We start from the raw sequence: 12,733 nt of genomic DNA on the forward strand, positions 1-12,733 counted from the left end.
TATAGCATTCTTTTATTTCTTTATACAGTGAAGCAGATTACTACAGTGTAGCCATTGGTGCCCTGTTTTCAAATGTCATTGATTTCTGACATTACTAGTCCACCTCAAAAAGCTTGCTCCAGAGGTTTCTAATTGTCCTTGTCCTTTCAGTTACGATCATATCTGCCAAGCCAATTCCGACACTAATAAATTTGTATTCAATGGCAGATTATTGAATTCAAAATCCTTTTACTGCTAAACAACTCAGCCAGATTTTCTTCAACATATAACAGCTAGGTCTGCTCCATAGGTAATTTAAGGTTTGTGTCTTTTAATGTTTAATGTGTTTCATGATTTTATGTGACATTGTGTTTTATGTTTAAATTTAACATTGGATGTTGGAATGGTGATTGGTTTGGCTGATATTGAAGGTTAACATAAGGTGGTATTTCATGGATACTCTTCTAATTAGCGTTGCTTTTGAAGTGGTAGTGCAGGGCCTACACATACACAGATGTCTGTTCTGAAATCTGAAATTATATTCAATGTTTCTGTTTGTTACGTGATGAGAGAAAGTAGGGACTTCAAAATTAAGAAATGTGTTTGAATATGGATTTGGCGTAAAAGGTAAGGCATTGGTTCAAACTTTTTCCTGTGACTTTTCTACTCTATTTGGTATGCCACAAGATCTTAGAAAGAGGAAAAAATGTGGCTCCATTGTGATCTTCTGGGATACAGACTAATTCTATTTCAGCTTGATGTTGAGTTGTGTCATATAAAAAAGGAATGAAGGGAAAATTTTGTATTACTATTATAAATTCATTAGTATCTAGAGATTATGTTTGTCTTATTCTAATTCTGCAAATGTTATTCTTGTTTTTGTTTTCTTTGCCCTCTAACAACTACCTTTTTCATGTTATAAGTCCTTAGTTTTGTTCTTTTCTACTAGGTATTTACGGTTATATATAAGTCTCAATATATAGGGAGAAAATGCAGAAGAGCTGCACAACCATACTACATGAATCATGATACAGTTCATAATTCTGACACCTCATAGAGGAACAACATTTTTTCTGTGAAGGGCCACACCTGTTGATAACTATTTGATTTGTGTTTACATACCTTTCAACATTCTCAAATGTTCAAGAACATCAAACGTTATTAGATCAATTGAAAAATGTTTTTTTCTTTCTTTTATTTTATAGACTAAATTTATGTTTATAATAATAGAGTTGCCAATTTTTAAATATTTTTCATTCCCCAATTTTTAATCCACAATATTTTACTTTAAATCTACCCATATTTATCTCTAATTCCTTTAAACAAATAAATTTTAGACTGAGCAGCAACTTTGTAAAAAAAAAAAAAAAGAACAACAACAAAGGCAGATTAATTTCCATTGAAGACTTTGGCGATCTTTTCTGTGGGCACCAAAGGAAGATAAGCTGAAACCCTACAACCTTTCTCAGCCGAGGAAACAATAACCTCGTTGTACTGCGCAGTAGAGAAAGAAAGAGAGAAACCCTAGCGAAGGCATTGAAGAGATGATTCTTCGCAGAATCGCAATCACGTGCAGATCATACTACACGAGCAGGACAAATAAACCTAGCCTGTACTCAAAAATCAGTCCCCTCGGAAATCCCAACACCAGTGTGGTTCCGGTGCTCGACGATTGGGTGTACAAGGGGAACAAGGTCCGAGTCGCAGAACTTCAACGCGTCATTCGCGACCTTCGCAAACGCAGTAGGTTCTCCCAAGCCCTCCAGGTCTGTTTTATTTTCATTCATGCTTCTCTTAAAGTACACGAACTAAGATTAGATTGAAAAATGTCATCATCTTTGTGCTCTTCACTAAAAGAGACAGATTCTCAATTTCGTTCTTATGTGTAAACGTTTATTAAATTGCTTCCTATTAGTACAAACTTTACCAGTTTAATCACTGTTAACTGCTAACCACATTGCACATTTTAATTTGATTGGGTGCTTCACTTACGGACCTTGCACATTACAAAGTTTGGTTCGCTTTTACTTATTGTGAATGTACCGTGATTGGAAAGGCTGGTTGTTTTTTCGCCTCAAGTTAATTATGTCGTCAATGACTGACTGCAGGTATCTGAGTGGATGTACATGAAGGGTGTGTGCGTATTCTCTCCAACGGAACATGCGGTGCATTTGGATTTGATTGGCAATGTTCAAGGATACTCTGCTGCAGAAAGCTATTTTGATGCCTTGAGGAATGAAGACAAAACTCATCAGACCTACGGTGCTCTCTTGAATTGCTACGCTCGGCAGCGGGAAACTGACAAGGCACTCTCTCATTTTCAGAAAATGAAGGAGTTGGGGTTTGCTTCGTCTCCACTAAATTACAATGTCATTATGTGCCTGTATGCAAAGATTGGACAGCATGAGAAGGTTGCTGATGTGCTAAGTGAGATGAAAAAGAACCAAGTCATGCCTGACAACTTCAGCTACAGGATCTGTATAAATTCTTATGGTGTGAGGTCTGATTTTTGTGGAGTGGAAAGAGTGTTGAAAGAGATGGAGACTCAACCACACATTGTGATGGACTGGAACACTTACTCTATCGTGGCCAATTTTTATATAAAAGCTGGGTTTAGACGCGAGGCAGTTTCTGCCCTAAAGAAATCCGAGGAGAGGCTAGGTAACAAAGATGGCGAGGGTTACAATCACCTCATCTCTATGTATGCCCGACTTGAACTGAAAAAAGAGGTTATGAGAATATGGGATTTGGAGAAAAGTTCTTGTAAGAGGTGCATAAACAGAGATTTCACAACCATGTTAGAATCTCTGGTAAAGCTTGGGGAGCTTGATGAAGCTGAGAAAATACTTACGGAATGGGAATCCTCCGGAAATTGTTATGATTTTGGAATCCCTAGTATTGTAATCACTGGGTATGCACAAAAAGGTTTGCATGAGAAAGCCGAGGCCATCCTCCTAGAGTTACAAAATAAGGAAAAGCTCACAAGCCCAAACTGTTGGTCGATGGTGGCAGGTGGATATCTTCACAAAGGTGACACGGAGAAGGCATTGGGGTGCTTTAAAACTGCCCTCTCTATGTACGTGGAAAATAAAGGATGGAAGCCGAATGCAAAGGTGGTTGCAGAACTGTTGCGTTGGATTGCTGATAACGGCAGTATTGAAGATGCAGAAGATTTCATCAGATTGTTAAGAAAGGCCGTCCCAGTGAATAGACAAGTATATCATACCCTAATCAAGACTTATGTGCGAGGTGGTAAAGAAGTGGATGAGCTTCTAGAGCACATGGAGAAAGATGGCATTGTTGAAAACGAAGAAACTAAGAAAATAATTAACATCAGGAGTGCATGAATTTTGAAACTTAGTTATGCATTTCTTCAACAGTGCAATCTTCATGAGTTGGTTTATTCTGGGATCATTTTACTAGGATTTAGTCAAGGATCGATTGATTTATTCTTGGAGTTCAACCAAGTCCTCGAAAGTGGTAAACTCCTTCACCTTAGTTCCCCCATTTAATTAAACTACAAAATAGTTCTTGAATGTGTGAATAGTGTTTCAAGTTATACCTTTCGTTAGGTGATTTCTAAACTTAATGGATGCGCTCACGAGACACTATCAAACAAGGTCTTGACCTTGACCAATTTTGATGACAGATGGATAGGGTCTAAAAGCGACGCGGTTAGGGGCGAAATTGAAAGTGTAAAACATTTGATCCAAAAGTCACATTTTTTCACCTTTTTCTGTATGGGGTAACACTCCATTTTTGTTTTTTTTTTCTTTAATAAAATTCCTTTTTTAGTTTTATAGAGTTAGTAATTTTCTAGAATTAGCATAGATTTTAGTTTCAGGTGTAAAATTAGAGTTTTATAAAAATTATTGATAAAATTGTGCTTTTAAATATTTAATTCTGTCTAGAGATAAAATGTTTCCTTTTCTTAGAAAAAATATAGAGCTAGTTTGTGTTTTGCCTAGATAGGTCTCTTGCTTTGTGATTTTAGACGTTAACCCTGTTTCAATCTTTGAATGTACCGTCGCAAATTTTTGTCAGTATTAGCTTGTGGTATAATGTGAGGATAATGGTTCCTCATGATGTTCCAAAGAAGCTCATGGAAATACGAGGTGGAGTCAAATGCTTGCAGGTTCACTTAAACAAGTGGGAGTTGCACTCCCAGTAGGTGGCTGTAAAAACTGCGGGACATGCCAATTGCGAAATCAATGTTACTTTCAAATCTTTCTCTGCCCTTCACGACATAATTTGCTAAGTGTTCTTTGATTTATTTATTTACATATTTAAATGTTCTCTTTAAAATCGAATAACTTACCAAGTGAATTACTTGGTTAAGTAACGGTTAATAATCAGTCAATATAGAGTTGAGTTTGTCGTCCTCACTGTATGTGTTAAATGAGTTACTTGTCTTAGTTTTGGATTTAGCACAACTAGCCCAGCATAATGTTTGATTTGATTTCTATGCTATTCTCAAATTTGATGTTTCACTATATGATGTTGCAGACGAGATATTTTTTGGCCATATATGTGCGTGTATTCCTTTTTCTGTAGAAGAATAGATTAGGATCATGTTACTTAAGGCTTGAGCAGATGTTTGAAGAATATAACCTCAATAATGGGGATACAAATTAAATTTCTAATTGAAAAGGATTTTCATTCACAGATAGTGAATGTATTTTATGCTTAGTTGTCACTCTTCTTTTTAAATTTCAGCCTATATGTATATTTTTATCTGAAGAGTTAGTTTAAAAGGAAGTTTGATATTATGTTATATTGTAAGAGCATTTTCAAAGGTGAATGCTTAAGAGTTACTTAAAAATTTAATTGCTTCACCGGAGCTTCAGAGTTGTTTATCAACAATATATTGTTTTCCTTATTCTGATAACTCTTTGATTTGTTGTTAACATACCTTTCAACATGCTCAAATGTTCAAGAACATCAAACGTTATTAGAAAAATTAAAAAACATTCTATTTTTTTTTCATTTTATAGACTAAATTTATGTTTATAATAGAATTGCCAATTTTTAAATATTTTTCATTCCCCAATTTTTAATCTATAATATTTTACTTTTAAATCGACTCATATTTATATCTAACTCCTTTAAACAAATAAATTTTACCGCCAAATCTATCTAAATCAATCCATGATCTCTTTTCCAATTCAAATTCTTTCCCGAACACACCTGTGTTCAAACCATACAAAAATGAAAATGCCCGTTTAGAATAAAACTGAAACAATTATTTTATATCACCTTATTTTATAAAAGAAAAAAACAAAGCAGATCATTCACAATACCAAATAATATCCAATAAAAAGACTGACAAGAGCAACAACTTTGTAAAAAACAAAAAACAAACAAAGATTAATTTCCATTGAAGACTTTGGCGATCTTTTCTGTGGGCACCAAAGGAAGATAAGCTGAAACCCTATAACCTTTCTCAGCCGAGGAAACAATAACCTCGTTGTACTTCTCCGTACAGTAAGCAGCCTTAGGCAACACGGCGTTGGCCACCTGAGGGAAGAGCGGAAGCTGATTAAGTTTCCGCCACGCGGACACGGCGCACTGCTCCGCCGTGGGCTCATACTTTGAATAAACGGTCTTCGCAAAGGTGGAGACACCGTCGCGGCGGACATCGGAGACAACGGAACGGGCCTGTGAGGAGACCTTCTTCACGTTGGAGGGAACGTGGCGGTCCAACTCCCCGACCTTGCGATCAGCGTATTTGAGGAGCTCGACTGGGACAAGGTGGAATCTGTCGTACACCGGAGCCACCACGGTCTTAACGGCCTCCTCCACGGTGTTAACGCCGGGCTTCAGAGGGCCGGCGCGTTCCTTCGCGTACGAGTAGAGGATGGCGCAACGCATGAGAGCCTCAAGAGTTGCGAATTGCACGAATTCAAGGTACTTTAGTTCTTGCTCTTCTTTTATCTCATTCTGCAAGATTAAATCAAATTCAAAACCCTAAATAAACCACAAGGAAAATGGAACCCTCTCATCTTTAAAATTCAATCAAATTCGAACCATATACAAACAACAAAAAAATTAGAATAATACTCTCGTCCTAAAAATTCAATCAAATTAAACTATAGATAAACTACGCATGGAAAATATAATACTCTGGTTCTCAGAATTCAATCGAGTTCAAACCCTAAACAAAATAAACAACACACTAAGAATATAGTTCTCTCATAAAATTCAAATAGTAAATTAAACAACCCATGGAAAATGAAATCATCTCGTTCAGGAAATTCAATCAAAATCCAAACCCAAGATAAACAACAGATGTAAAGTAGAATAGTCTGATCCCTGATGATCAATTAAATTGAAAGCACTAGATCATTCACACAGGGAAAATAGAACAATAATAATAAGGATGAAAAGATGGATGTAACATACAATTTGTGGGGGTTGGGTTTCGGCAGCCATGATGAAAATCTAGAAGATTCTTTCGTTTGTGTCGGTTTTGGTTGAAATTGGGGAAGAATTACGGGAGTTGTGAATTTATAGAAAGCAAAAGGGTGGTGTATGGGAATGGACACGAATTTAGGTAAGAAAGCGAGACGAAACGCGTTTCTTCTTAACTGCGCTGAATAAAATCTTGGATTTTCTATAATACTGTTTCTTACAGGTTAAGTTTCAAAACACTGTAGAATCTAGAATATTCCTTTCAAAACTCCACCAAAAATTCTAATCCGCTCAAGCCCATTTGTACAACCTAAAGCCCGTTTAAAAAGAAGTTACCAAATACATGATAATATTATATTTATTTAATTTTATTATCGAAATTAGAAGTGATAATATTTTAAAAGGAAACCTAATTGTTATAATATATCTAACATCATTTTTAAAAGTTATATCTAAAGACATTTTTATATGTTTTTTTAGTTGACTGATTATATTTTATACTTCTTTTAACACAATTTCGAAATCGACACATTATGTTACTCAAACAATGTCAATGTTTCTTGAATATAGGTAGGGGGTTTTGAATTCTATAAAATAATAAAATCATGATTATGAAGGTGATTATGATCAGAAAGATCAATTAGATTTTCTGATAAAAATAATTATAAAGAAATGGTAGATATTTTGTAACATGTTTGAAACTTTCAACATATTCATATAATAATAAATGCTCAGATAAAAATAATTTATAAAAAAAAAATTACCTATGGTTTCAATTCATTAATTGTTGCAGGAATAATAATTATTTGGTGAAGATGCTGGATAGATCAAGTCAGATTCAAATAGTGATGTTTGAACTCTTATTTCTTGTGAGAGAGAGAATTGGATGTAAACCAATTGTTATAATATTAAATTTAACTTAAAGGTTATGAATCTGATATTTACAACTAAATCATAAAACATTTTTCAAAGAACTTTTGCATATTTTCAATCCAAAATTAGAATAAGCATTTAATTAAAGAAAAATAAATCCAAAAATAAGTTCAATTTTGGTTGGTTATTACTTTTGGATTGGTTTGAACAACAATTTATATTATAATATTTTTATATATACGTGTTTTATATCTTACTTCAATTGTTCTTGGTCTTCAAAACTCAAGAATATGAAAATGATAATAGAATGAATGTATGAGATGGGTGAACTTGTGTGTCTCCCTCTGTATATAATATATAAAAAAGAACAAATAAAAACAGCCATTATTAATTTTGTTCAATTTTAATCATAAATTATGAAAAGGAAATATATTTTAATGGTAAAATAAAATAATTATTTTATATTAGCAACGCAAAAAAAGTATACTATCACTCGATCACTCATTTAGAAGTTTTAATATAGGAATAAATCAATTATTATAAAATATATTATTCACTTTGTTAACTTATTATATTTACATATTATTTCAATACAATTTCACTATGTAAAAGTATAGAAATAAATAAAATAAAGTGTTGCTTTATTAATAAAATAATAGAAGTGAATATTTATTTTAAGATTAGAAGATATGTGATTTTCATATATCAAAATGGGAATATAATATAGAGAACTGCCCTGCAAGGCAAACAATATCTCGACAAGTAGCTTGCATTAAGGGAAGAAAAATTGATGAAATGTTACAAAAATCTGATGAAAACTATGGCAATACACCAACACAAAATCACCAACATAAATTTTTTCCCGTCCTCTTTAATTTTAGACTTTAACTGAGAAAATAAAAGCAATAAATAAAAACTAATAAAAATATTGATTGTTTAATTCTAAAAAATTGAGTAAAAATAAAACCATAAAATATTTTATTTAAAAAGTAAATAAATTGTTAATGAAATGCCACTTTATTCTCACAACGTTACTTTTATTCCTTTTTCACTAATGGATAATAGATAATGAATAAATACTTAACTTTTACCAGCATTAAACTAAATTAACTAATAATTATTTCATAAATTTTATTTTAGATTTATTTTAGTTCTTAACAGGCTTGTAGTTATTTTTCTTATCATTAATAACTATAATTTAGATATAATTCAAATGGATAATGTTTATTTTGTTGAACTAAAAACTAGAATAAATTTTTTTATAACAAAAATTAACAACAAATAACTGTTAATATATAAATCATATTATATTATATTTAAAATGTATGATAAAATAATACATTTAAATTGTAAATCATAATCATAGAATCAAGATAGATTACTTTTACTGTCATAAAAATTATAGTTAACTTTCTCATCATTAATTATTTAAATTAAATTCAAATTTAAAGTATAAAAAGATGGTAAATTGAAAAAGATATCTGGTTAAGATAACTCTAAAAATAGTTCCTACAAGCAGTCCAGTTTAATAAAATTATTCTATTTTTATAGATTTCTTAGAGATATTCTAACGAATAGATAAACAGTAGTTAAAAAATAGATAATAAAAAATTGTATGAATTTTTAAACCATTAAGAAAAAGGATAATTACTTTTTCATTTATTTTTTAAAATGGAATGCTCTCAATATCCGGTACTTGATCAATGTTGAATAATAAAGAAGAAGATATTGAAAGATAAGAAAGAAAATTTGTTTTTGATATTATATATTTGAAGAAGAGATATTTAAATTACACATAAAGAATAAAGAAATTAATAAGTAAATAAAGAAATTACAATAGATAAATATAAGAATAGATATAAAAAGATTGAAAACTTCATGAGATATTTATTGGTATAAACTTAAATTTTAGGATTTTATTAATAATTTTATCTTATTAGTTTTGGGTATAGTATAATATTTAGTTTGATTATGATAAAATAAGAATAGGTAGTTATGATTTTTTGTTTATTTAGGTACACTATTATTTTATGATAGATTAAGTAGATTTTATTTTTAAGATAGATAATATTTTATTTTCAGTTTTTATTTTTATTCCAATAATATTGTAAGTGCGACTATTTAAAGACCTTTGATTATTACTAATAGACTCAATTTTAGAAAAATATATTCTAAATCATGATTCGTATTCTAGGTTTGGTGGTACCTCTATTGTTGGCATCATCTGTGTCCTACTATGTTTTAGTCTACATCTTGTGCGATGCAACTGCATCTGCAACACAGGTAATGCTGAGTTGCATAGTAGGATTCCTCAGTTGGTATTACATATTGTTATCGTTCATTCGTCGTTGTAGAGAAATGTTTATATCAGATCCAAATGATGATGAAAAAGAAGTTGGAGACGTTACTACCCATGAATTAATAAGGGAGCTTAGAGAAATCATGCATTATTTTCGAGAAAGCAAGGACAATCGTGCCTTATTGATAAAAGCTTATGTGAGGACCAATGAAAGGAATCTCAATCTGATCACTTTCTTTTTTGAAAGAGTTTAGGAATGGAGACTTCGTTTATGTGTTTATGAATTTCATTTCTTATGCATTATATTTCATGTCCCTTTGTTGTCAGAAGTTATCAATTCTTGTTAATAAGATCATCGTAGTCTTATGTTTATAATTCTTTAAAAAGTGAAATCTTAAGACTTCTTATATGTACAAAAGATATGAACTCGTGAGAGTCAGATTTTTTTTAAAAAAAAACTAGAATGGTTGATGTAAAATCTAATAGCATGAATTCTTAGACTTTTTTTTTCATGGTTTTATAAAAGGGAATGAATTTTGTGTAATGAATTAGTGCTAAAGAAAAATCAGTTTCAAATTTAAGTTTCACAAATGGTTAAAATGAAGAAAAACATTGTGAAAATTACTAAAAGAAATATTATTATGAAACCATGTAGATATAAATGGTTTTATAACTTGTTTTAAGGAGAAAGTATGAAATTATTAGAGAAGTTAATATTATTAAAGAGGAGAAAAGGAAAAATGTAAGATGTGAATCAATTTAAGAAATCAATACAATTTAATTTTGTGTATTGAAAATTTAATATTTTTTAACTAAACAATATAGAAAAGATAAAAAAATTAACAACACATGTCTTATAAAAAAATTAAAATAATTTTTTAAATCAGAATATATAAGATACGTTTTACTTTTTTTAAGTTTTCTATGCCATATATTTTTAAAATCACACACACACACACACACACACACACATATATATATATATATATATATATATATATATATATATATATATATATTAATGTAAAGTCTCATAAAATATAATTTAATTATATTTTCTTTTCTTTTCAACTTAAAAATATTTATTATTTATTATTGAATAATATTTTTTTAAAATAAAAAATGTTTTCAATGAGAAAATTATATTTATAACCTCATGTCTTAATTAAAAATCCACTTCTTAAATTTATTATGTTAGTATATTTCAATAAAAATGCTGTTTGAAATTCAATTCCTATTATTTTAAATTCGAGTATAATTAAGATGACCTAAAAATTCTGAATCTCTAATTAATATAAATGAAAGTAAATATAATATAAATGAATGTTATTTTCGTGGGGTCATGATTTGGTGTTCAACCACAAGTTTTTTTTTTATATCTTACACTCAAACGTGTGATGTATGGTGTTACTAAAATGATTATATTAACTTTTTTTGAATTTTATAAACACTTAAAGTAATTGAATATATGTGTAACCTTTAGTTACGATCATGCATGCATATTAAGAAAAATTAAATATATTTATAATTTTTAATTTTGATGTAAAATTACAATTCGTTTATTCTTAAATTTTAATATATTTTACCTCTCACACTTTAAAAATGATTTAATATAATTTTCTTAATTTAATATTATAAATTCTTTAAGTGTTAACTATCATTTTAGATTGATATTAGGTTGAACATCTCAAATGAGATAAACAACTTAAACTTTAGTTTTAATAGTAAAAAATCAAACACAATTAGATTAAGATATTATTTATATTCATTTTCTTGAATTAAGGAATAAACCATATAACATTCACAAGTTTTAATTTCACGTCAAAATTTTATAACTAAAAACATATATAACTCTTAAAATTTTTATTTTAATATGAAATTGAATTCTTGAAGTTTTGATTTCAAGACGGTTTGATATATTAACAATTCAAACTCTTTAATTTTTTTTTCCTCTCCTTAGTCAGAAATTCAAGTAGATCAACCTCACAATACCTAACAAGAGAGTATTGGTGAACACTTTAACATTTACAAACAAAATAGGCAACAAAATATGCAGAATAAAAACATTTAAAAAAATTTACTCTTTACGATATATTTTAAAAAATAGGGAACACCAACAAAAACAATGCTCTTGAAGGAGAAATATCATGCAAGATTCATTTTAATCTGACAAAAGTGACATCCCCAAAAGATGTCTTAGAGTAAAAGACTAAAAGGTCCTAATAGCATACCTCGAAGACGAAAATTCTTGCAACATGAGCCCCATTTTGTTCCAAAAGAAGTTTCTTTTTGTTGTAGAAGATACTATGAAAAATATATTTTGTATAGTGATTTTTTATATCAGTTAAAATCTACTAGGTATAGAAAGTTATGTGATGGCAGTTTTGTAAATATGATAAACTTTTCTACACCGGTTATAATAAAAATAGTAAAAGATATTATGTGGTGACAATATTATAATAAAATACAGATATTTTTATACCGATTACAATCAAAATAGGTATAGAAAATCATTTGTTTTATACCCGTTAACCCTAAAATAGGTATAAGTTATTCATTTATACCAGTTAAATATTATAACATGTATGAATTACTTTATATATTTGATTTTTTTTTCTCGCAGTACTTTCTCTTCTCTATTGTGTAATTCTTTTTTCATTCTCCCTCTGTTCTTTCTCCTTTCTCCCTCATTCGTTCTCCCTCCTTCCTTCTCTTCCATTCTCCTTCATTCCAATTGTCATTGTTCTCGTTCGGTCGTTGCCATTATTGAAGTTGTCGAGGTATGTTATTTGTTCAATCGTGGTTGAAGTTGTCGAGGTGTGTTGTTCGACGTTTGAAGTTGTTCGTCATGGTTGAATTTCCCTGTTCTGTCTGAAACCTCAGAATTATTAAGTCTTGAGAGAGAAAGATTAAAAACTCTAGTTTTTAATCTTTCTCTCTCAAGACTTAATGTGGTATCAAGAGCATAGGTTCAATAGGTCCTAGTGTGTGAGTGTGGGTGTGATTGGAGACTGAAAGTGTGTGTATCCTGAAAAAGAAGGTTTCTATGGAACGTGTGTATCCTTAAAGGTGTAAAAGGAAATCAAAGAAACTTCAAGGTCCAAGCAAGAAGGAGATGGCAGGTGTTGAAAGGATAAAGGGCCTTTACCAGTGTTTGATGGGAAGCTATTT

At 30.3% G+C, this 12,733-nt stretch overlaps 2 protein-coding genes across 2 annotated transcripts; one reads left to right on the top strand and one right to left on the bottom strand.

The window, feature by feature from the left end:
* Positions 1 to 1,298: 1,298 nt before the first annotated feature.
* On the top strand, positions 1,299 to 3,515 carry LOC108341693 (pentatricopeptide repeat-containing protein At4g21705, mitochondrial-like). Its single transcript, XM_052878859.1, has 2 exons — positions 1,299 to 1,745; positions 2,088 to 3,515. The coding sequence occupies exons 1-2, from the start codon at positions 1,524 to 1,526 to the stop codon at positions 3,324 to 3,326; spliced, it is 1,461 nt and encodes a 486-aa protein (XP_052734819.1). The 5' UTR covers positions 1,299 to 1,523; the 3' UTR covers positions 3,327 to 3,515.
* Positions 3,516 to 5,224: 1,709 nt separating this feature from the next.
* On the bottom strand, positions 5,225 to 6,592 carry LOC108341694 (stress-related protein). The gene is made up of 2 exons (XM_017579345.2): positions 6,382 to 6,592; positions 5,225 to 5,919 (listed from the first exon to the last, which is right to left on the bottom strand). The coding sequence occupies exons 1-2, from the start codon at positions 6,409 to 6,411 to the stop codon at positions 5,347 to 5,349; spliced, it is 603 nt and encodes a 200-aa protein (XP_017434834.2). The 5' UTR covers positions 6,412 to 6,592; the 3' UTR covers positions 5,225 to 5,346.
* Between the last annotated feature and the right edge of the window lie 6,141 nt (positions 6,593 to 12,733).

Source organism: Vigna angularis, chromosome 6 (genome assembly GCF_016808095.1).
Source record: "Vigna angularis cultivar LongXiaoDou No.4 chromosome 6, ASM1680809v1, whole genome shotgun sequence".
Lineage (NCBI taxonomy): Eukaryota > Viridiplantae > Streptophyta > Magnoliopsida > Fabales > Fabaceae > Vigna > Vigna angularis.